The 24,550-nt window shown below is 51.6% G+C and overlaps 1 protein-coding gene across 2 annotated transcripts in view; it reads left to right on the top strand.

Moving 5' to 3' along the window:
* Window positions 1–24,550, top strand: part of LOC142579336 (uncharacterized) — a 162,717-nt gene that overhangs the window by 112,856 nt on the left and 25,311 nt on the right. For both annotated transcript variants that reach the window (XM_075689414.1, XM_075689413.1), the window contains exons 2-5: window positions 4,430–4,513; window positions 20,388–20,679; window positions 21,597–21,722; window positions 21,952–23,163. In XM_075689414.1, the coding sequence (XP_075545529.1) occupies window positions 4,498–4,513; window positions 20,388–20,679; window positions 21,597–21,722; window positions 21,952–22,420 (903 nt within the window). In that variant the 5' untranslated portion in view covers window positions 4,430–4,497 and the 3' untranslated portion in view covers window positions 22,421–23,163. The remainder of the gene's footprint in view (window positions 1–4,429; window positions 4,514–20,387; window positions 20,680–21,596; window positions 21,723–21,951; window positions 23,164–24,550) is intronic.

Raw genomic sequence — 24,550 nt, 5'->3', positions numbered from 1 at the left:
CATTAGTGACCTTATCAGTAAAGCACCGCTGTCGCCTGAGCAGAAAACCGAACTACACCAGCTATTACAAGAGTTTCAAGGTCTGTTCTCTGAGAGGCCTGGTAGGACTTCTGTACTTACTCATGATATAGAACTTACCTCCCCAGAGCCAGTACGATCCAAGGCGTATCGGGTGTCACCCCGCCAGAGCGATATTATGGAGGCTGAGGTAAAGAAAATGCTACAGCTCGGTGTTATTGAGGCAGGTGAGAGTGATTATACCTCCCCTTTGATTTTAGTTGAGGTACCGGGCAAGGAACCTCGTCCTTGCGTCGACTACCGCAGGCTTAATTCCATCACTAAGGATCAAATTTATCCGATCCCTAACATCGAGGAGCGCCTTGAGAAAGTTAGTAGCGCTCAGTTTATTTCCACCCTAGATCTTGTCAGGGGTTATTGGCAGGTTCCACTTACAGAAGAGGCTAGTAGGTATGCGGCGTTCATTTCACCAATGGGAACATTCCGTCCTAAAGTGTTGAGTTTTGGTTTGAAGAACGCGCCATACTGTTTTTCAAGTCTCATGGATAAAGTGTTGCGGGGACAGCAAGAATTCGCTTTACCGTATCTAGACGACGTAGCGATATTCTCCGCATCCTGGTCTGAGCATATGGCACACTTGCGGGCAGTGCTAACCCGCCTGCGCGAAGCGGGCTTGACAGTCAAGGCTCCTAAGTGCCAGTTAGCACAGGCCGAGGTTGTCTACCTCGGTCACATGATTGGTCAGGGTCGTCGCCGCCCCTCTGAAATAAAAGTGGCCGCTGTGCGAGACTTTCCGCAACCGCGCACCAAGACCGATATTCGGTCGTTCTTGGGTGTCGCCGGCTACTATCAGAGGTACATCCCTAGGTACTCTGATATCGCGGCTCCCCTGACGGATGCTCTAAGAAAGACAGAGCCTCAAACAGTCGTCTGGGACGAGACCAAGGAAAGAGCTTTTAGCGCCCTAAAGAGTGCCCTAACAAGCCAGCCTGTGCTACGATCGCCGGACTATACAAAAGAGTTCATTGTTCAGTGCGATGCTAGTGAGCGAGGCATGGGCGTTGTACTGTGCCAACGGGAAAATGGAGAAGTAGAACACCCCGTCCTGTATGCTAGTCGTAAGCTGACCAGTCGTGAGCAGGCGTATAGCGCCACCGAGAAAGAGTGTGCGTGTCTCGTGTGGGCCGTTCAGAAATTGTCATGCTATCTAGCCGGCTCGAGGTTTATCATTGAGACGGATCACTGCCCTCTCCAATGGCTGCAGACCATCTCTCCCAAAAATGGCCGCCTCCTGCGCTGGAGCCTCGCTTTACAACAATATTCCTTTGAGGTACGTTACAAAAAGGGGAGTCTCAACGGTAACGCCGATGGCTTAAGTCGAAGCCCCTAACGTAGGAATCAGCCTCAAAATTGTTTGTTACTGATGTTTTTCTTCCTGAGGCAGGATTTTTTTTTAACATATTGCTTTTGTTTAGTGTTTCAAAGTGATGATATGCTTTCTAGTGCAATTTTTCAATTTGTGGACGCGTTCTGAGTGATGCTAGACTACTGTAAGGAACTAGGCAGTGGTATAAAAAGGGGAAAGAGCCTGGCAGGGCTTAGTGAGGGTTGTGCCGTGCTTGCTGACTGAGCGGTTGAGTTTTCAGCGTAGTTCTAACGCTTGCCGGGAACGAGAACAAAAATGTGAACTCTCCCGAAGTCACTTTGCAGTGTCCCGTGCGAACCTGAACGAGAGAACGAGGCCTTCTCTGTGCGCTGCGCTCAAGAAACGTCAAGGGACGCCCGACTTCGGTTATGAGCATCATCGAGCGACATCCCTCCGGACAGCGGATGCAGTCCCCTGTCCATCGGGATCTCCTTCCCCCGGCGGGGCGGTCTGTTGCGTTTCGCCTGCGACACGTGGTTTTGCCGGCGCGACTGCGGCGGGGCGGCAGACATTTTGGCCCGATCGTCGTCGCCGCAACACTCATCGCCAGGTGTTTCCAGGCGCGTCTGCGGCGATGCGACCGCCTAGGGATCCTCCTCGCATTCCAGTCATTGTGCCCGAAACAGGCGATGCCAAAGCAGGGATCTCATTCCAGTTATTGGGCCCGAAACAGGCGATGCCAAAGCAGGGATCTCGTTCCAGTCATTGTGCCCGAAACAGGCGATGCCAAAGCAGGGACCAGCCTCTCATTACAGTCATTGTGTCCGACCGGCAGCGCCACGACAGGGTGCTACGAGAGCGTGCGCAGCGCCACGACAGAGTGCTACGAGATCGTGCGCAGCGCCACGACAGAGTGCTACGAGATCGTGCGCAGCGCCACGACAGGGTGCTACGAGATCGTGCGCAGCGCCACGACAGGGTGCTACGAGATCGTGCGCAGCGCCACGACAGTGTGCGTCACCATTAGCCCATTGTACATTCACGTGCTCGTCTTTTGAGGGGTTCCTTCTTGCCCTCAACTGCGAGAGTATAAAAACAGCTGCCCCCGGACGCCAAAAGGAGGGCTCCGATTTCTTCTGTTGAGTGAAGTGCTCTCCCGTCTCTCTACTACGGTCAAACCTGACCGCCAACTCTTTGCGATGTTAAAATAAACAAGTTGTTTCGTTGTTACCAGTCGACTCATGCTTTGCCGGGACCTTCGGATGCTTCCAGTTGTACCCCAGGCCGCCAGGCCAACGCTACCCTTGGGGCTTGCGACCCAGGTACAACCACGGGCGTCAGCGCCGAGTTCCCATCCGATCGCTCCAGTGTCGCGATCCAAACACTTGGCGGAGAGAGCTTACTGCACGTTGGATGATACAGTACCTTCTCAGCTCCCTGCACCGTACAGGCAAAAGCGACGACGTGCGATGCATGCGAGTTGCCGCAACAGCGGCGTTAGTGTTCCGGTTATCATTTTCCTCCGTTTAGGCTTTTACCTCATTAAATCGTTACGAGAGACTTCTGCAGTTTGCACTGATGCCGAATACGGCGCTAGCGCCCCCGAGTGTACTTCACAACAGAGAGCCGGCGTTCCGTAAGGCGCATTCAAATGAGTCAATTTGTTATGGACGTCGTGCAGAGTTGAGCCGGCTTAAAATTTGCAGCCAGAGGGAACTAACTGTACGCAGAAATGAGATAAGATAGGCTGTAAAGTTCGAAGCTACTTTGAAGTTAATTGTTATGGACTGAGTGGTAGTTAGTTTTACGTCATCATTTGACAGCGTTGTATTTTTTCCACATAAAGTTTCTCACAAAGAGAGAGGGAGAAAGGGGAAAGAAGGAAAGATATAGCAGGAAACATGTGCTGTTTTATGCAATGATGATCTTTTTATTCTGCCTTGCCAGAATATGGGTGTTATTTTTCTTTCTTTCCTTTTCTTTTTCGATTTGTCTTGATCTGTCCTATGGAACCGGCAAGTGTTTTTCATGGCTACGATTTATCGGCGGGGATAATTCTGTCTTGTTTCTGCCATTTCTCCTATCACCGTGGACTTGAATGTCACTGTTCCTTACCTTAACGTAAACGTCTATTTAAGGTGTAATTGATGTCGCACAACCCTCCCCTTTATTCACCAATTTATCATCATTGTTGTGTAGTCACAGACGGCCAAAAGCACACATTAAGTGCATTTCAAATCATCATCATCATCATCAGCCTGGTTACGCCCACTGCAGGGCAAAGGCCTCTCCGATACTTCTCTGATACTAAGAGTTTTTACAATACTGAGAGTTAACACGCAAATCCAGAAAGTACCAATCGGCATACCAACGTCATACATGATGTTATGTCTCCGTCTCTATGTTTAAATAGAGGAAAGCGGGTTTCTATGCTAGAAGAAATATGAAGATGGTTACTTTTGCTACTTTACTTTTCTACGTCAGCACGTAACCAAACAAAAGCTGGAATTTTCCCGTTCGGAACTAACCAGTAAGTAGTAGGTGATGTCCAAACGCGCGCACTAGTAGCGACTCTCTCTGAGTAACAGAAGCGGATCTCGAAGGATGTACTTGTGCTAACTACATGCACCGGAAGCTATTGGGAAGCCAAAAACACGTCATAAACGCTATATTTTCGACACCACCTATAGGAATCGATTTGAAAGGCGATTTTGTTCCAGAGCTTTCTTCGGTTCCGAGGAGGATATAGTATTTATTTATTTATTTATTTATTTATTTATTTATTTATTTATTTATTTATTTCGCATAACTGGTTCCCAAATTCACGCCGCATAGAGTGGTGCCTACTGGATTTAAAATACGGATCTTTAATGCTGTGCTTTTGTTGGTTGAATGCGGCGGGAGCGCTAGCCGGAAACACGTCAAAAACGTCGGGTTTTGGACACCACGTATTCTTTCAGAGGCAAAGATTGTCTTGGATATACACGAGCACACCTTCTTCCACGACATTTCTTATTATATTCTTTCTTTTTTCTTTCTTCGCAGGTAATTTGAGTCACCTATCCGCAGTCCTGTGGAGAGAAGCGTGGGCTACGGCCCGCAGGAACAGCGCCATGCTTTTCGGCGCAGGTGAGCTTCTTCTTTTGAACACAACCTCATCGTCATCACCAACATCACCATTTGCCTGTAGGACGAATATTAATTTCAAATTCAATTCACTGCCGTCGTAGATTACGTTCCGCTTTATTTGGCAGCCCTTTTACCTATTCTGAAGCTTACGCAAAGTACCCAACTCTAATTTTGCCTCTTAGTCTCAGCTAGAATAAGATTCGACACGTTAACGCCTGCTTCACCTCCGCCGCAGGTAGGCCAGGCATTGCGCTATTTTTGGGGTTGGTTCACGTGTGTGGAGCGTTTAACGCCTGCGCCACTTCCGCAGCGGCCCGGCATGGCATTGCACTGTCTTCGAGATCTTTTTCTACATGCGGATACAATAGTGGGAAAGGTAGCGCTTAACAGATTTGCTGTAATAATAATAATAATAATAATAATAATAATAATAATAATAATAATAATAATAATAATAATAATAATAATAATAATAATAATAATGACAAACTTCTTGCTTGTACATAAAGAAGTTTGAACAATTGCATTTGGAGGCCCATTTTCTTTTTATTTGAAACCATCTATGGGGCACTAGTGTACCGTGGAATAAGGAAACCCGGGCGAAATGCGGGCGGAAGTGGCAAAGAAAGCCACAGATTTAGAATACTGCCATATCTCAATGATTTAGCCTGCGTCTAAAACGTTCAAGATGATAACGGTGCAGCAGTTTCGGGTGTGGACGCTTTGACCACCGCGTCCTTTTGTCCTACAAGTACTTCTTGTCCCACGACTACATGTGCGTGCGTGCGTACAACCGCGCACATTGGTACTATTCGTAATCTTACCCCCATAATTGGAAGCTTCCCCGCATAAAGTCTCTTGACACGGAGAAGCCAGCTCTGCGGAACGCAGTATAAGCTACGAACGCGGGCAGGGAGGGGTGAGGGGGGAGGGGTGAGGGGGGGAGGTGTACAGGCGCGACTACAACGTGGGTGCGTGGGAGGTACCACATGGATGAAATAGGCGGATGACAACTGGATATACATCTAAGCCTTACCTTCAGGCATAACGACTTTTGTCGCTTGCATTATTTGGATGAATGTAGTTTGTCATTAAGAAGTCAAATTGTCTTGATTTATGGTCTTACGTAATTTGAGACCTAAAATATTTTCGGTCCATTTTATTTGTTGTTCTGCCTTTGAATGTAGGGGCGATTGCCTGGTAATTATAGAGAGCAAAGCCCAGGAAGCCACCAAATACTAGAACATATTGGTTCAAAAGTTATTAATGCATAAGTGGACGTATCTCTCCTATGAAGCAATATGTATAATACCTCAGTGCAAATAATCTGGCACAACGTGACGGCGCTTTCAATCTAGTCAGCTCGCACACTGGTGTTTCCTTTCTACCGCAGATTGAGCTTCACATCAAGGGACGCGCACGTGGCATAGAAATGCCGCCTCCAACGGGCATTAATAACTTTTCGTGACACCTCGCTATTCGTCGTAGGAGCTCATACCGCCGAATGACTGTCCCATGGTCTTCCCGAAGCAATATCAGATGGTCAGACCGGCCCCTTCTGCCGCATCACCGTGGCTGCAATCAGCTTGGCAGACGGACATGCCCCCGAGGCCTCAGAGACGTCCGATGTAAGAAGCAAACCATTGGCTTCAACGCAGCCAGCCGCACACGGCCCTTTTACGGGACAAGGTGCCTTGTCACGGGGCCTTTTCCATTTCCTTTCTCGTCATCCCGCCAGAGGGCGTCTCCCGTGCCTTACCGTTGGCAAAGAGGGTGGCGCTGAAGACCCCAATCCGTTGACGAAGGAGAAATGAAAAGCCAGAACGCGAAATCAGAGTTTGATTGCCGATTACGGTTTATATATATATTTTTTTCCTGCATGTTCCGAGAAGAACAAAATATGAGACACGTACTTTCAGCGTTCTGACGCAATCAGTCTTTGAAGCGGCGCTGCAAACTCCTCCAAATCATCCTGTATTTTTTTCCATCAAGGGTGGTCACTACAGCTTCCTCTTTCGCCTTCCTCCTTTTTTTTTCTTCGCCTGCTACGATGAGGAAACTGGAACTGGACGCTTGGACGAAGGGGGGAGGGGGGAGATGCTTGGGTCGGAAGGCAGGATGGAGTATTGGGGGTGGAAACGCTTGGTCTACTGCTGAAGGGGGAGGCAGTTCGCTGGAGCGCCTGAGGGACGCACAAATCTCATTTCCTGTCTAGCGGCAGCGAAATTTCCGCCTCGCCCGCTGCATTCAGCTTGTTCATAGCTCTTTTTTTTCTATATCTTTTTCCGTTTCTGCTCATTGATCGCGCGCGTCCGGGCCCCGCAGACAGGACACGGTGCGCCTCTAGCAGCATCCACTGCCCCATACTCGTCCTCGCACCCGTTCTATAGGCCGCACGAAGCCCTCGAATACCCTTTCATTCTCCCATGAAACGAACTCTGAAAAGGCGGGGGAAAATAATCCCGTACAAGCCTATAATAAGAGAGAAGGATAAAGGAATAACTAAAGGAACCGACAACCGTAAAAGAAAAGAAAAATTCGGAGACACACGGCGTGCCGAAGACGAGTACGAGGGAAAAAAGAGGGAAAACCGACTTCCGCATGCATTGTCCGCCTCGCGATGTCCGCTTGGTCGTTACCGGACATTGGGGAGACACAGGCGCCGCTCTCATCATATTTCGAACGAAGGCGGTGCTCCGCGTGGCGCGGCATGTACAGAAGAACCGGACTGCAAGAATAAGAGCTGCAAGAATAAAGCGCGAATTTTCTCAAGGGCCGCCTCCACTTCCCGTCGGCTTTTCTTCCCGAAAACGCGAGACAACATTTCGGTCCGTGCGGTGTCAGTCGAATTCGGGCTCGCATTCGTCTTGCAGGCAATATTTTCTGACAGCCGCGCCCGCTGTTCGTTCCTTGCCCGTGCGCAGCAGTCGTAGCTGCTGGCGGAAGCGGCGCTAGAGGGATATACGGGGAAAGGGGAAAAAAGAGGCAAAGGAAGACAGAATCTGGAAGCGGAAGCCAATGATGCCTTTTCGGTTCCTCTCTTCCCCTCAGCGTCAACAAGCGAGCGTGCGGCGTGAATGGCTGAAAATCACCGCTGCTCGCTTGTTTGAAAGAGCGGCTCCTAGCGCCGGCGAAGCGGCGCAGTCGCTGTATCCGAGGGCCGTTCGCTGGACCGTTCTGCGAGAGACGCTGTAGTGGGGCGGAGAGTGCCCCCCTCCCGCTGTGCAAGGGCTCTTGCTTTTTGAGAATCCTGGTGCAGTTTTATCGTCACACCCTCTCTCCCTACGTCTTCTCTCTCTCTCTCTCTCTGTCAGGGATGCGCGCAGTGGTTGTTGTCAGTAGAAAAGTCCGGCACTGCCACAGACCGTCGGAAAGCGGGAGTGAGCGGCAGCTCCGGTCCGCCGCCAAGCCTTCGTCGGCGTCTTCGTCTTCTTGTTATGTTATTGTCTAATGGCGGCCGCTCTGCATGGCGAGGCTTCCGGACGTCTCTTCCACTAGCAGCGGGACATGTCCCGGCCTTGCCCAGGGACCGTAACGAATGCCGAGCCGTGAATGCGTTGCGAGAGTCCTTTTACCGCTTCCCTTTCTCCTCTTCTTGTTCTTTCAGGAACCTCGGCAAGACGCCACGGCCTCTGAGACACGTTGTGTTCCCTCTTGTGGAAGTTGAATTAGCCTCCCGCGTCGGCACGTTCCCGAAGCGTTTGTGACAGCCCCCGCCACGGTTCGCATGCGCATACGCCACGACCGTGGGTATCTGCGTGTCGTTCTAGTGCTCCCCTTCTCTCTTCTCCTAGGCATCTTCACCATTTTGCTGTCCCGACCGACCGACCGACAGATAAGAGGAAATCTTGCGGACACTTCGGCCTGTCAGCATTCGTGCTGCCTGATATCGAACAAAAGAAGGGAGAAAGACCGTCCGAATACTCACGAAAGGAAATACTTTCTCATTTTGTTGATTTCTTAAATTTTCCTATTTCAAATGCAATCAAAGCGAAAAGTGGGCACACTGCCTCCGAGCAAACGCAGAGAAGGCAGCCCTTGTCGCAAGTGGTTACGCGTGGCCGAAATGCCTCGAGCGTTTTCTTGACGGGACGCCCGGCCGCGCATTGTTAGGCGCAGACAGCGACCTTCTTCTGCTCGTTCGCAAGAGATGATTTCGCGTGTCGCACCGATTTAGAGCCTTAAAGCGACAGTTCCTCCCCCTCCCATCTTATTTTGGCAGCGTTGGGGCCGTCAAAACAGCTGTGTGGTGACTATACAGCCTTGCAGATGTAATCGGAAAAAGAACCAAACGCTTGCACGCCTCGTATTTACTTCTCAAGCTTCGTTATGTGCTGCAGTACACAAGGGTTGTCTTTTTACTCGCCCGTAAAATAATAAAAAAAATCTGTTTGTTTTCTACGACAGCGTCAGCGTCGTTTGTAGGCCGCGGCGTTTCCACTTCCAGACTCGACTTTCTCTTGCCGTACCAGGTGTCGGCCTTTCGCACGCCCTTAATTATTTGTGCGTTGTATACACAAGTGCCGGTTGTATGCAGTGGCTGCGACAACCGGTGTTGTAACCGCTTTAGTGCGCATGCTTGGTAGAATTGTGAGATTTGAAGTTGCGAAACATTCCGAGCCACCACGAGACATATTCACGCGCAGCTGTCCTCTCCTAATTGATAAATAACTTCTGTGGCGGTGTATATGAAAGACCTGACAACCCAGATTACAAGTAACCATTGTTAAAGCAGGGGTCCTCATGTCAGATTTCAAACTACTTCTCTACCTCGTTTATTCCCGCTCAATGCTGAAGTCCACGACCAGGACTTGATTCGCGAAAACTTGACTAAAGAATTGTGGTAGAATCCCATGCTGGAAGCGCAGTTGTCACGAAGCTATGCAGTTCGTGCTTGAATTGTTCCTAAAGAAGACAATTAATAACCAATGTAAATGTCGAGACCGTTTGTACAGACGCAAAGCAAACACAAAAATTATGTTTACAGGACAGTTGAATACAAGATACAGAAAACAAACTAAGCGTTAACACCAATGTTCAAATATCACTATATCGGGTAACGAAAAACTGTCACCGAGTCATGGTACAGACGGTGAGCATACATGAGACTTGGGGAGATGCTGGCAGCGATCTTTACGCTGGTACGGACAATAGGCGTCGCTGTAGCGCGTCGCGCTTGGATGTGGAGGAGGAAACGGCCGGACGCCCTTTCGGGGCTTGCCAACCGGAGCATGGGCCCGGAGCTTGGGCATGGTGATAGAGACGCTGGCTGTGCCCGGGTTGGACATCCCTACGACGTTCGCCAAGCGCAGGCTACGTGAACGAGCTTGATGATGCGCGTGTGCCCAGCCTGCAGCGACATCTGGCCAGGAACTCGGCCGGCCGCTACTCCCCGTCTCTGGACACCGCCTTCTGGGTCCCGCCACGTCTGCCACGCTCGCTGTCTCCCAAGTCGCGCACCTTTCCGCCTGCTTCTTTTTCTTCTCCCTTAGTTGGACACGTGCGTCTCGCGCCGATGCGCTGTCGCCGCTCTTCAAGTATCGCTTTTCTTCCGACTTTTCTTTTTATTTGTTCCAGTGAAAATTTATGTCACGTCATTCAGGGCAGGATACAGTAGCTGAAAGTCTGCGCTGTTTGTGTCGCTTTTAGCGCCCTTGGCTTTCAGTAGCAATGTTAATTTGTTACCGTGCTTTACCACCTAGCGGAAACCCACAGTTTAGTCAAGTGAGACAAAGAGAGCGAGTGATTTATTATAAGATAAAGGCTGAGAGGTCGACCTGAACCATTGTGCCCTAACCAGCTACTCAGAGTTTGGTATTAAGGAGACAAGAAATGGTGAACGTCAGCAAAGGAATGAAATGACGATAATGACGATTAATATGGAGAAGCTAAACTCCATTGAAACAATTGGGACAGTACAACTGGAGTAGAGTCGGCACGACCTCGTCAGCGAGCAGCGCCGCTACAGGATATGGCTGCTACAACAAGAAAGATAATCTAGGGCTGAATTCACAATGGCTTTAGTTCGTAAGAACTTTTTCGTACTGGCCGACGGTCTTCGCTTATCATATGTTCGCTGTCACCATTGGACGGCTTTTGTTCTTTCGAACTTTACTAGCGCGAGGACGTCTTTGTGAATACGGGCTCTGCTATCCACATGAACTTGCGCTAACACCTCGGTTCAGCGTACTAACTCACAAAGAGCTTCGTAACATCCACCTCATATATGAATGTTAGTTTACGTGTACGCAGCGTAAATTCCTAATCTATGGCGGCATTGTGTGAATGCGTTCAAGCCGACAGCCGTTCGTGACGGGCCGCCATGACGTGAGCCGAACGGTGGGTGGAGGCGACCGTAATGGCACGGGTGAAGACAAGGCGGGCGGACCAGAGCCCCTGGCATATACCGATCCCCACAGCCCAACAGAGGCTCAGCGCCCCGCCTGCCAACGTCGCCGTCGTCGCCTCCGGTTTCGCTGTCGTAATACCACGGGGGCCCGAAACACCGCCGTCAGCTGGCGTCCCACTTAGCGCGCGTCGCACTGCCCCGTGCCAGCGGGATCCACTCAATTTCCTCTCGGGGGCGCAACTAATAGCGGCTCTTTCCACCCTTCTCGCCCTTCGCTGCTGCGATGGCGCGCAATTCCCACTTCTCTCATGGCGGCGGCGGCGGCAGCAGCCGCTGCGCCGCAAAACGGCTCGCGTTATACACACCACGAGAAGCGCGGGCCACGCTCAGCCTTCCCTAATGCCACCTCTCGCTGTGCGCTTCCATTTAATGCGCTCACCGCGAATGAGTCACGCGAGAGCCCGCAGAAGCATGGACTTATATACACTCTGCGGCGCGGATGCTCCACCGTCGGCTAACACGATCCGCCCGCAGGCAGCTAGCTCTCTCGGGCCGCGTGCATTTTCCCGTCGGGCAGCCTTTCTTCGCAGAAAAGGCCCGCCGCTGTAATCGACCAGGCCTGCCCCGATAATGGGCTGCGAAGATAGTTGGGGTTGACGGAGTCGGTACACCTAAGAGCATCATCCGGCGCGTTCGCGCCGCCAATCTGCTTGCCGGGGCACCGCCTGCATTAGGCCTCCTCCCCATCTCCTTTCTCCCATCCACTGAGCTCCCTTTCAGCGCATGTTCCTGGCACTCTCCCCTTCTTCCTTATTTCGATCCTAGAGCGAGCGTGAGCGCGTGTGTGGTGTTTCCGAGGCAATCTTCTTCGCCTGCCGCTGATGGCTGAACGACGGGCTCTGCGCTGACGTCGGAAGCGTGACCGTCGTGCGTTGGTGCACTCGTATGGTACTGAAGTAATCATAACAAAAATGAATAAATAAATAAGAAATAAAGAGAAAGGGAACATCAACGACACATCGAACTATTGACTGTCTGTGCTGATGAGCTAACGGCGTTGCTTCCTGGGGTTCAATCCTGAAGGGCACACATACCTTGCGCGAGTGTCGAGACTTCACTCGCTGGCCATTTGCGTTTTGGGTTTCATATGGTTACGCTGTCACTGATACGCGAGCAAACTGGATGCGAGAATTCCCACCAAAGGTGCAAACGGAAAGGAGTGAAAAGATGAGTAGAGCTATGCCATTAGGGCGGACGAATAATTGTTATGGGCTTTCTCTGCGCCTTTGCTGGTTCATATTCTACTACCAGTCGCCATCTCAAAGTGCACTGTCTCACTCGATTTTCGCCCGTATTCTTTGCATCTGTTCAGTAGTCACGGTGTTCCTCCTTCCGCTGTGAGCTAGCAAGACGAGTTCTATATATACCGGCGAAAACTTTTAAGAAAATTCGAGAAAACGGCCAACTACCTCGTTCGCAGATTTTTTTCTCACATTGATGAGCACATGTCAGTCAAGATTAACGCGTGCTTAACTGCCAAATTTCACGCTGTTCACGCAGATTGTAATGTTCAGTACTCGACGCAAGCACGCAACACAGCCAGCTCAGCGCACCCGCCGATTACGGCTTGTGTTCTGTGGGGGACGCGAATACCCGGTTACGAGCGCACCAAGAGTTAAATCAAAGTTGGTGAATTAAAAAAAAAAAAACGACGTTTTACCAAAGCTTTCCCGCAGCGCTATTGGCGATCACCAGTGACCCCCTTACGCCCAATATGGAGAGGGCCGTAAGGACTTCGTAGACACCCGAAGACCCGTCATTTGCCGCAACAGCTCGGCGCATTTCGAGACGCCGCGCGTGCACCCCGCCGAGGAAAAGAAGTTGGGTGTCGTGATCAAATGCACTCGGCGGTCAGGAAGGACAGCGCTCTCCTCGTCACACGATGAGGAGGCAAGCAGGACAAAGCGCGAGAGACGGGAGAACGATAAGCTGCAAAAGAGTAATGGACGTCTCGGAAACGAGCCCACATGCTGGTAACGAGTAGCTCGCGTGCGCGTCATCCCCCCATTTATGCGTTACCGCCCGTCGTGGTCGAGTCGGGGAAGTATGGCAGAAGCGGGCAGCGTCACCGTTCGGCCTTTTCCTTCAGAGCGCCGTATGCGTGCCTGCGGTCGCAATTCGAGATGCCGGCGGCGTCGGCGAAAAGGACCTCGATTGCAGCGGCGGCATCAGCACGGCGTTCGACAGCGGGGGCCACTCGGAGAGAGAGAGAGAGAGAGAGAGAGAGAGAGAGAGAGAGGCGCGACGCTGGACGACGCGCACGCGAAGCAAATGTGTCGTCGCGAATATTCCAGTCAGGCAGGCTAGCGAGGGCAGCGAGCGCGGCTGCGAAGAACGACGAGAGCGAAGGAAAACACGACGCTCGACGCCAGCAGTAAAGAAGCAGCTTCGCACGCCAAGTCCGGCGCTCCCGCCTTACGCCGAATAGTGCAGGGTCGCTGGGCAGACGAGCGAAGGAGAAGGGACGGAGCTAGACGGAGCGGAACTTAAATCCGAACGAGCTCCGCGTCTAATAAAAATAATAAAAAAAGGAAGGAATGCCGAGAAGGACAGGAGGAGGACATTTTGGCCTACGCAGCATTGCGCGCGAGAGACCGTGGCGAGCTTGCGAGCCTCTGCTATATAGAGCTCGATCCTGTGTAGAATACGCCGTGGAGGTGCCGCGTAAACCTTTGTATATATGTGCGCGTGTATTTGTGCGTATACTATGTACGTATCCGGCTTGCTCGATGGACACCGCTGTTTTTGCGTTGTTACGCGATGATGGCGCGCACGGGGCACAGAAAAGGAAAAAAAAGCACTGTGCAGGGGCAGCCTCGCGCCGGCGAGCGGGGGTGTCCAGAATGGAAAGAAAACAAGCGGCGCGTCAGGGGCAGGCCGACAGAGGAACAAAAACATGACGAGAAAAGCCCGCTGGTGAATCTTCGTAGGAGAAAGTAAGAATAACGAAGCCAGAAGAACGTTTTTTGCAAGTGCAACGAAAGCGACAGAAGACGGACGCAGAAAGAAAAAGAAAACAAATAAAAGAAAAACGAGATGCTGCCAAGGGGACATAGAAGACGAAGGGACGATCGCGGTGTCGGAATTGGAATGGACCGCGCGAGTCAAGCTGCTCTCCATGCAGGTAGCGTCCGCGCAGCCATCAAACAATACCGCGGGGACACGCCGCACGGGGTTAGTTCCACAGGAGCCGAAATGCAACGAACGGGCTCGGAACGAGAAGATGTGGGGGCGGGGGGGGGGGAGGGGCAGGTAGTGGGAGGATAGGATGGGGGGGGGGCGACAGAGGACTCCTGTCCTCGGTGAAGGCAGCAACGCAGTGCACGAGAACAAAGAGAATGAACACGCCCGTGGTCTTCCCTGCGCGACGATCGCGAAAATGCGCTGGGTCGTGGAGAGACGAACCAAAGAGGCGTCGCGCTTCGTGAGTGGATTGATGCGTGCGGCGGTGGTAGAAAGGGGGGGGGGGAGGGGGGCTGCGAGGCAGATCCGCGCAGGAAAGAAAAAAGAAAAAGAAAGAATAAATCATGAAATGTTGTTTCGGTGCTATGGGGCGTCATGAATTGGGAGTTCAAGGCAACGGGACGAAAACAACGACAACGCCAGCGGGCCCGACGGCATCCAAGCTACAGCTTCGGAATGAAATCTTCCCCAGGAACGACTAAGATGGAACGCGTTGAAGGGGGAAGGACGGCAGGAGACCGCTGGGGAAGAAGAGGGAGCGATCGCTGCTCGGGGGTTCGGCAGATTGCTTGCTTCACTCCGAGCCCAGATGAAAACGGGCACGTGGACGGCGGGACGGAGTAAATTTTAAAGTGGCTCACGTTCCGGGCTGAAATCGTAAAACAAGGGAAGTGTCGATGCGAGTCGTCTCGGCGAGGCGAGGGTATGGGACGCAATATCGTCGCTTATATGCGCCTCCCATACCGCGGACCCGCTGGCCCTTTCTGTCTCTTTTTGCCTTCTGTGCTGTTTTTTCTACAAGGCTTCCTTCTTGAAATCTCCGGGACGACACTACTTCACTCGTTTCTTGTTTGCTGGCCACGCGGTACACACCGGGTGCCTGTCTCAACTTGATTCTTCCAAGTCGTCGTGACTCCCATTTTAATCTCGCGAGCTTTCGCGGCATTATATGCAATATCTCAGCTTGGCCCGTCCTCAATTCCTTTCTTTTTTTTCTTCCTTTGCCGGTGAACAGATAGAGGGAGACAGGCCTTGTATACGGATCGCGCACGCCGTTCATGTATAGGCGGGCATACTCTGTACAATCTCGACACAACCTTCTTTTTCGCTTTCTCGGGAAATGCACTTGGTCGTTGCCGCCAGCGCACCGAATCTTGAGTCCGATATCGCAAGATTTTATTTCCTACACGACGGGCATAGCATCTCAGTCCCGCATGTCAGCCAAAAAGAGACATAGAAAGAGAGCTTGCCGTGGCCGACGGCACTTCACCAGCGACGAAATGAAGGGAGCTTCGTCGTGTACGTAACATCTCCTTCTCTTTATAAAGGGCTACCTCAGCGCGACGGAGCGGCACGGTCTGCTCCGTTTAAAATTTGATCGCTATCGCTCGCTACCGCGCTCTACACAGCATCGCTTTCGTCCACTCGTCGGTGGAGGTCGTAAATGATGGTTCCCACCGCGTGCAAACAAGTTAACACGCGGCTAGCGGCTCTTATACGAAGCTGCACGGGACTGCTTAAAGTGAGTGAAACAGAAAAAGGGAAGTTGATGAAGAGGCGACGGGCTGTTTCGTGTTCAGTTCTGTGGCGTCGTCGTTCTTTTGAAGAGAGTGACATTATCACCGACATGTACGAAGGTAAGAGCAGAACAGTGGCGGAGCTATGAGAAGGTGTCCTTACGGTGCGTAGCTCTCGCTTTGTCTACAGATTGCAATCGTGGTCTTTCCGGAGGACATAGTCCGGTTTTGCTAGCTGGACAACTGCTGAAGACCGACTTAGAAAGGAAGAAAGAAGAATAGAAAGAATATGAGAGAAAAAGTTGTGCGGTAGTCGTGGATATAAAGAGGCGGCATGTATACAGTTCATTTGTGCCTTCCAACTTTCTTGCCTGTGCAAAGCACGCAGCCTTTCGGCTTTCGATTCGCTGCGCATGTTGGAAAGATGTTTTGATGCAGCTCGGCGATTAGAGTGGCCATGACAGGTCTTCAAAGAGCGTGGCGGTTTTTATTGTCCCGAGTAGTGATGCATTGATCGACGCTCACTGACAAACGAGAATGATTCGGCATGAATAGACCGATATATTTAGAACAACATATAAACTGAAGCATTGGCATTAATTTTCTTCCTTTCGTTCTTCTTTGGCGCCACTTTAACAAACGAGCGATAGTATCCATTACGGGGCAGGCAAACCTAGAAAACCGTAGCAGTGCAGGCAGAGACGCTGGGGCTTGACATATGAGCATGATCTGCACACTAAACAAGCACGACGCAGAAAAGGTATACAACGAGGCCATCGCGATTACGTAGCAGCAAAAGTTCCGCAGGAAAGGCGGGCGCGCAGGGGGCTCTGCTCATTACAGCGTAGTTTCAAGATTGAGTTTGTCCGTCGTTGATTAATGGCTCGGAATTACTTTTGCTGAGGCGCACATACGTAAGAGTGGCAAGCGAAAGGAAAGTAACAGTTATTGAGAACGGTTTGCGAGGCTCGCTGCCACGGAAGCCTTTGACGACGTTCCCGGAATTTCCATCTCGGCATCTCGGAGCGAGAAACAGTAGCGCGGCGCTCGTCGACGGCGAGCCAACCGCAAAAGAAAGCTCGTCGTGGCAGTGCGCGGGGAGTCGCGTCAGGGCGCTGTACAGCCGTACAGCGAGGCAGGAGCATCGCGCGCCTGTTTCCTTCGTAGGCGCTCGACTTTCTTTTTCGCTCTTCTCCGTGAGACAGGGCGGGCACAAATCAGAGCGGACACGGGGGACTCGCATTAGTATGGGCTTCTCGGCACGGCGGCGGGTGAAGATATGGGGGCGGCCTGTGCCAGCGAGCGCTTTTTCCATCTCGTCCGACGGTGCTGCTGAACGGGAATCGATCCAGGACGCGAAGGAAGGAAGGGACGAGACCCCGCTCCATCGTCGTTGTCGTCGTCGTCGCCGCCGTTTCCCCGCCACGCCGTGGCAGCGCCCAGACGGTCAGGACATGACCCGCATCGCAAGAGGCCTCTCGGCAGACGGGCCGAGCGCTTCGCGGGCCATGCGCTCAAATTGCGGGGCTTTGAGCGGGCGAACGAGTGGGGAGGGAATAGGGCTGGTCGCGACGCTGGTGCTGGATACCCGTAGGAGCCGCGCGCGCGCGATGGGCGCCGCAGATTGCCTATGGCCCACCGTCGCGCTTTCCTGCAGCGCCGTTGCGTGGAGGACGCACGGTGAGTCGTATTTCTGCTGAGGCTCGCTAGGGATTCCCGCGAACACGTGTCCACCCCCCCCCCCTCCGCCTCCCCCTACTCTCGGAAACAGAGCGCAATAGGCTCTGGCGAACAGGGGTATAAGGCACGGTGAAGCAGAGCCGAAGTAACAAGCTCGAGAAGTCCTAAAGGCGGGATGAGTAGAACAGAGAGAGAAAAAGTAGAGAGAGAGAGAGAAATAATACATTAGGTTGTACGCGAGCAAGGCGACATCGTGTTTGTGCGGTGCGAGGGACCCTTATCGAACATCCTCGACGGAGATAACGCCGGTATAGACGGGGAGGCTTTTCGATTGCCCCGCTGCCGCCACCACTCTCGTCTGCTGAGAAGGGTGTGCTGCGGCGGCACTTTAGGATCAACCTTTCGAGAGCAGGCACTGAATTACAAGATCGGACCGACGGAGAAGGAGACAGTGGTAGACAACGACGCTTCCTGGATCGCCGATTACCGCGAAAGCTGGCCACCGCCGCCGCCACCACGAATGGCCGTCGCCCGCGAACTTTCCAATAGGGGCGTGCGAGCTATAGGCAGAAAAAGAAAAAAAAAAACATAATGTGATCTCCGGCTTATAAGCGTCTATCTTCGTGGGGAGACAGGGAGCATTTGCCCACGTTGGACGAAAAGCCCATTTCTCCTGTTCCCTGGCTGCTTCTAAGCCATCGGGGCCCCTTTCTTTCTCTCGCTTGCATCTTTGCAACAAGCCGGTGATGTGTACCTCTTCTGTACTCTACTTGCGCCTCTACCTCTTTTTCTCGTTCCATTTCTGGCCGGGGCCTCGAGAGCGAAACGCAAGAATCCCGTGTGATGCCGCGCCGGGCGCACTTGGCAGGCTCGGCTCGTCGGAACGGTGCGGAAATAAAGGCCTCGAAGGACAGGAAATTTGTTCGAACCACATCAGCAGTCCATTCTCGTTGCTGGCATGAACGACGGCGATGGAGGCAACAGAGGCGCTGGCTGCGCCGGCATCAAAAAGAGACGACGACGTCTTCGACTGTACAACGGACGAGAGAGGAGAAAAAAAAAGCGATGAGGGGAAGCTTATATAGTCGCACCCAACCCACTTTTTCGAAAGAGGCATTTAAACGGCGGCCCGATAGGAAATGGCTGTCTCGTCTTTATCGAGCCCGCTGGCTCACGCGCGCACACACACTCACATACACATAGTCGCCGTGTTTAGTGTGCTTGCCGTGCCGCCGCTATAGAGTGTCCTCTTTCGTGCTCCCGCCAGCCAACAGCCGCTCAACTTAGATACGATCACCTGTCGTCCCATTCGGGCGAGAGAACTTTTCTTCCTCTCACCCCTTTACCCGCTGCCGCGGCGTCCACAATGTGTGTCTATATGTGTGTTGCTGAAGAGGCCGGCCGCCTCCTTTCATTTCTCTATTGGAGCATGTAGTCGCTGAGCACAAGAACGAGCGTCGAGGACCAGGAGAAAGAAAAACGAAAAGAGGATAATATATGAGGAGTCGCGTACGTTGCTGGGTCTGAATACTGAACATCCTCCGAGGCCTAACGCTTCTTGCTGCTTTCTCTTCCTTCTTCTATGCCTCTAAGTGGAGGAATCGCCTTTCTAGCTCGGCTTTGTGAAATGTTAAAAAAGAAAGAAAGAAAAAGCAGAAAACGCGTTACTCCCACATTATCCTGGCTTCACATGATCAGGAAAGGTCGCATCTAAAAGGGGAAGATACACTTCATCGGCAGGGGTAATCCATGCCCTTATGGCTCCTGCACACAGCTTCTACAGTCCTCTTGGAATTACCCCTTCACCCTATAGCGCAGCCGATTGTGTAAATTTGGGGACTAACGACATGTCACTTTGCATTCATTCGACACGCTGCACACTGAAGAGGCTTTGTATGCGTAGCAATCTCGCAAGGCGCAGTAAGGCTCATTCGGGTAATATTGATATACCTGGAAAGCCTGCATCGCTGCGCAAAAAACGATCAGGAACTAAGTGCACGATGGAAGGTGTAGCAGAATACGGGCTATTGGTTTGTGTTGTAAAATCATAACTAACACATCAACAGGCCGAAGGAAAAATAATAAGATCAGGCTTTCAGGGATGCTATACTATTCGGGAAGTTGGCATTTAGAAAATAATGCGCTTCACTCCAGACCATCTTGTATTTAACAACTGAAATATGTAGTCCACTGTTTAGTGCTTATTAGCCTGATAGTCTAGCGCACATTAATGTGAGGCAACGAGCTACACCTTGGTTGACTAACAGAGCGCCTAATCACAATAGTAGAGAGCCCGTACTCTACGTCGCCCATATACTACTTTCATTTCGGTGGGTCTTTTACTCTCCAAAGCTCCTACATAATGTACGCTGTAGCAGAGGGCGCTGGCTTAGTTTTAACCGCTTATTGTAATCATAAAGTTTATTCACAATAATTTGTGATAATAGACAGAGAACAAGCAACAGCCTTTCGAAATAGCGATAGTGTTCTAAGCGTCCATAACTTTCTGCGGCTCGTCTTTGATAGCAATGGCGTCTGTTTTCACGTGCTTTAGGCCCTTCCTTGTACTTCCTACAACCTTGAGTCTCCGCTGCCCACTATGTTCAGCTGTTTGCTCCGTGTGCCCCTTCGGTGCATCCCATTTGACGCACCGCTTAGTTGTATACCGGCTGCTCTAAATAACGGATTTCAATGTGTGGACCTCATGCTGTGTTACGCGAGGTTCTGTGATGTACGAGTGGAGTTGGGGGAACACGAATGTAAGAATTGAAAGGGCCTATATCTGATCAAGGCTAATGTGCTTCTCTTGTGTCTACGTTTCTTAATTTTCAGTGACGCTTACCCTTTCCATCATAACTTTCTCACTTATACATCCGCACACATACTTCCATCGTACTGGATGACGCCATTTAAAAAAGAAATTTCAGAAGCGGGTTTCTCCTCACAGGGTATGTTACTGCGGAGAAACCAGATTTCAAGGCGGTGCCACATACGTGCAGACGATTATGTGTAGCTCTGCTTACGAAACGTTCACATTACGAAGCGCATACATACAACATTGTGCTCCTCTTTGTCACTATCGCAGATTCAATGGACATGAAGTCCGGCCCCGGGAGGCGTGTAGTCCAGGCAGGTACCCTGAGCATGACACCAGGCGGCAACGGGCTTGGCGCTCTGGGCATGGCCGGTCTTCTACCGGGCCCCGAGTGCGCGGGCTGCCAAAAGCCCATCCGCGAGCGGTTCCTGCTCAAGGCGCTGGACCAGCTGTGGCACGAGGACTGCCTCAAGTGCGCGTGCTGCGACTGCCGCCTCGGAGAGGTCGGCTCCACCCTCTTCACTAAGGCCAACCTCATACTCTGCAAGAGGGACTACCTCAGGTAAGGGAGAGGCCGCCATGTTTTACTCTGGCATCTAATCGCGGCTGCGCGCTTATCGCGTGCTACGACTGGCGATACACGTAAGAAATGTTTATTTTAAAGGTCGTCTCCCAATGTGCCGCGACTACAATGGAAAGGAAGTTACTTCCTTTCCATTGTAAGGGAAGATGTTCTAAAGTTGTAAACGAAGAAATATTGCAAACATATATCTTGTAAACATTCTGATTATTCTGTACTCGCGTAAAATATCTATTGAGGACTCTAAGGGCACAGGCAACATTATCTGCAGAATGCAAGCTGTATTCAAAGTGTGTTATAGTATGTGCACCTAGTATTAAGACTTAGCAGCGGCGGTAGCTTAAAGGAATACTCACATTATATTTTTAACTCTTCAAGCTTTCTTTCTTTCTCTTTCTTGAAAAAACAAATGAAGAGTCTAAAGTATTGTGTCAGTACTCCTTTATAGGTAATGACCTTTTGTTGAGGTAGAGTGAATGCATAAACGCTCCTATATCGATGTTGGGGTGCAGGTTAAAGAATCTCAGATGACCAAATATGATTCGATGCCCTGAACTATGCTGTCTCTGATAGTATCGGCGTTGGTTTGGGACGTTAAACTTAATAAATACTGCTTTAACACTTAAATGCTGCTTGAGAATATGGCGGGTAATGGCAAAACACGCGAGACGCTTGTAAAATCTGTAAGAAACTGTCATCTCAGAAATGGGATGTGGTTTAAGCAAGAATAATACACAAAGAATTTCGACACGACAAGGAATACAATCTTAATTTGCCAATGTATACGCAGCGTTAATAATGCATCCATATGTATTCGCGTCAGGACAGTGCTTTTGTTGTAACTTGCTCTATATTAGCGCCAGCGTGTCGTTAAAATACCGCATCCTGTCTCTTTACAGGCTCTTCGGCACTACTGGTCTCTGCTCTGCGTGCAACAAAACAATACCGGCGTTTGAAATGGTCATGAGGGCCCGCGGGAACGTATACCATCTGGAGTGCTTCGCTTGTCAACACTGCAATCACAGGTGCGTTTTCACAGTTAGAGATTCGGGTGACAATGCGTAGGCGAAGCAACTTAAACGCTATCGAAGCGACGGGAAAAGAACACAAGCGTAAGAGTGACGTGTTTTAGTGTAGCCTCTTCGCCAGCTCACATGAAAAGGAAATCAGTGGGTCTAGCTCTACTAATGCTACTAATGCTCTACTAATGAGTGTCTTAGCTCTACCTTTACGCCCTACGTTTTCTCTGTGCAGGTTCTGCGTGGGGGACCGCTTCTACCTATTCGACAACAAGATACTCTGCGAGTACGACTACGAGGAGCGGCTGTCGTTCCAGAACGTGCCGTTCCCTGGCCACAATCCAAGCAACCAACAACAACAGCAGCAGCAGCAGCAGCAAAACGCCAATAACGCCTCGACGCCCGGTGCAGGCGGCGGCGGAGGAGGCGGAGGCAATGGTAGCATTGGAAACCACCAGGCGAGCAACCAGGGCAGTAATAGCAACAGTGGACCTGCAACCGGCACAACGACGACGACTACTAACAGCGCAGGTCGCCCGCCCATCGGTACGCCTCCCGGCAGCGCTGGCGGCCCCAATGCTAACAACGGAAACAGCAATAGCCTCCAGCGGCTCAAGCGACACACGCTAGACAGTATGCCCGTACAGGACGACGCGTCCAGCGGCTACGGCAGCCCCGATTCCATGATGAGCGACGGCAAGTGACCCAGGGAGAAAGGCGGCCGCGGTCGGCACCACGCCGGACCCGCCGCCCTCTCCTGCAAGCAAGACCTGAGCTAATGCGCCTTCCCGGGCCTGGACTACATGCTTGGGCCACGCGTGCGCGCACACACTTTATGTCACCATAGCCTTACGCTCGCGCGATGTGCGTTCTTCTTTCTTTTTCTTGGGAAAGGGGGGGGGGGTGCGAACGGACGTTGGGACAACGAAGCGTTGCGCTGGCCATCGGGCTAACCCAAAGAAAACCGTTCTTTCTGACCGGTAAATATACGAAAACCTGTGTGTGACCAGGAGAACCAAGAAAGCAGCGTCATCGCCGAAAGCGGCCAAGAAGGTTTAACTTCGCGGTGTTGAGTATAACCTGGACGAATGCATAGATGACTTCACATGCGACTGGGCTGAAGTGTGTATGTGCGCGCGTGTGTACAATCGACTCGGGGTGACACGGGTCGTGCCTGTGGGACCCATATGACAAATGTGCCATGTGATGCTGCTCCTGTCGTTTTACGTCGCAATCTCGGAGGGGTCTTCCCTGATACTGCGACACGGTGCCGGACCAAACCGTGCCCCGTCATCGGGGCATCATCGTAGCGTTTCCTCAACTTAAGCTTGCCAGGAGAGCGGATGAAGCCAAGCTAAAGACTGGTGGACTCCGGACTGAAAAGAGAATCAGTGCGTTTTCTCCTCCGTGGGATATGAGGTCGGCTGCGGTTCTTCCAACGTGAATGGTAAGTTCCGTTCTGTTTAATTATTTGTTGAGTAGTAGGACAAGTTTTCTTCTAGGTCTGACCTTAGTCGCGCAATATCGCTCATATATTAAGGACACGAGCTCTCATCAAAACAGAAATTTATTGGAAGCACAAGATTAGTCTGCGATGTAGCCTCCATGGAACTGCCATCGAAGAGCGGAAAATTAGAGTGGGGCATGCTCCGTGCCTGTCGGCTGAGGGCAGGTGTCGTTACTGGCCGTGTCAAGAGGTAACGGCTTCACGATATACCCAAGCAGTAAGAAGTATAAATGCTAAAAGAAAATGAACGAAATAAAGTAAAATTTTCAAGAGTCCTTCGAAGAAAAGTGGTTCCTGCGGCCATATTACAAGTACGGCAATGGCTGCTTCCCTTGGCGGTGTTCCGAACTGCGCGAACCGGGTGAAAGAAGGTAAAAAAAGAAAGGGAAGCGTATTTTGATGAACTAGAGCTGCAAAAGGGGCGCGATGAAAGCAAAACGGAGAGAGAGAGAGAGAGAGAGAGAGAGAGAGAAGATGGGGGGAGGCGAGGAGAAAGGTGCTAGTGAGATAGGGTGCACGCGCGTTGCTGCGAAGTTATAAAAGACCAAGAAGAGTGGGCGGGTATAGGGAAATAAAAGGTCCGGCGGGGCGGTGGCGATCGAGAGAAAGAGCTCGTGCGCTCGCGGTCGTGCAAATCCCAAGGCAACCGATCCTTCCATTTGCGCCTGGCGCGCGCGCGCGCTCTGAGAACGTTTCTCGGCGCCCGTCCATTAGCCGGCCGTTCCGTGTGCACTCCTCTACTCTCCCTTATTTACCTAAGTGGCTCGACGCCGCGCACTCGGGAACATCCAGGAGCAATATCAAGAAAGGAAAAAAAATGAACAAGAGAAAGAAAGGAAAGGGAAATCAGCCGGGGATCGAAAGTAAAGCACGCGTTTTCTTTCTCTCCGTCTCTCCATCTCTTGTGTCTCTCGGAGCCACGTCCCATTCGTTTCGCGTGTCATTGCGGGTGGCGCCCCCCAGTTCGGTCGTCGGTGGCAGTGCGTTCCCGCTGCTGCGTCCCGCCACCGTCCGCGCTATATTGCTGGTGCGCGCAAGGAAGAAACGAGATGGGGGAGTGAGCACGCGGCAGGCTCGCCTGCTCTGGAACAAACAACTCGAAGATAGTTTTTAGTGGACTTAAAAGGCTTTTTAGCCTCTCCCCGCGGGCACCTCGCCGGAAGAGCCGCCGTTCCCTCCATTAGGGCTCGCGCGCGAGCGCGCGCTGTGGGCGGCGCCCGGCGCAACAGAGCGCCGCAGCATTAAGTGCTCCGAAAAGGAAAGCATCTCTTTTCGCTGAGGCGCGCCCTCTCTCTCCCTCTCTTCTTGCTTCTGTCGCTGCTTGCTG

Source organism: Dermacentor variabilis, chromosome 4 (genome assembly GCF_050947875.1).
Source record: "Dermacentor variabilis isolate Ectoservices chromosome 4, ASM5094787v1, whole genome shotgun sequence".
Taxonomy (NCBI): Eukaryota; Metazoa; Arthropoda; class Arachnida; order Ixodida; family Ixodidae; genus Dermacentor; species Dermacentor variabilis.
This window is presented reverse-complemented; position numbering and strand designations above follow the sequence as displayed.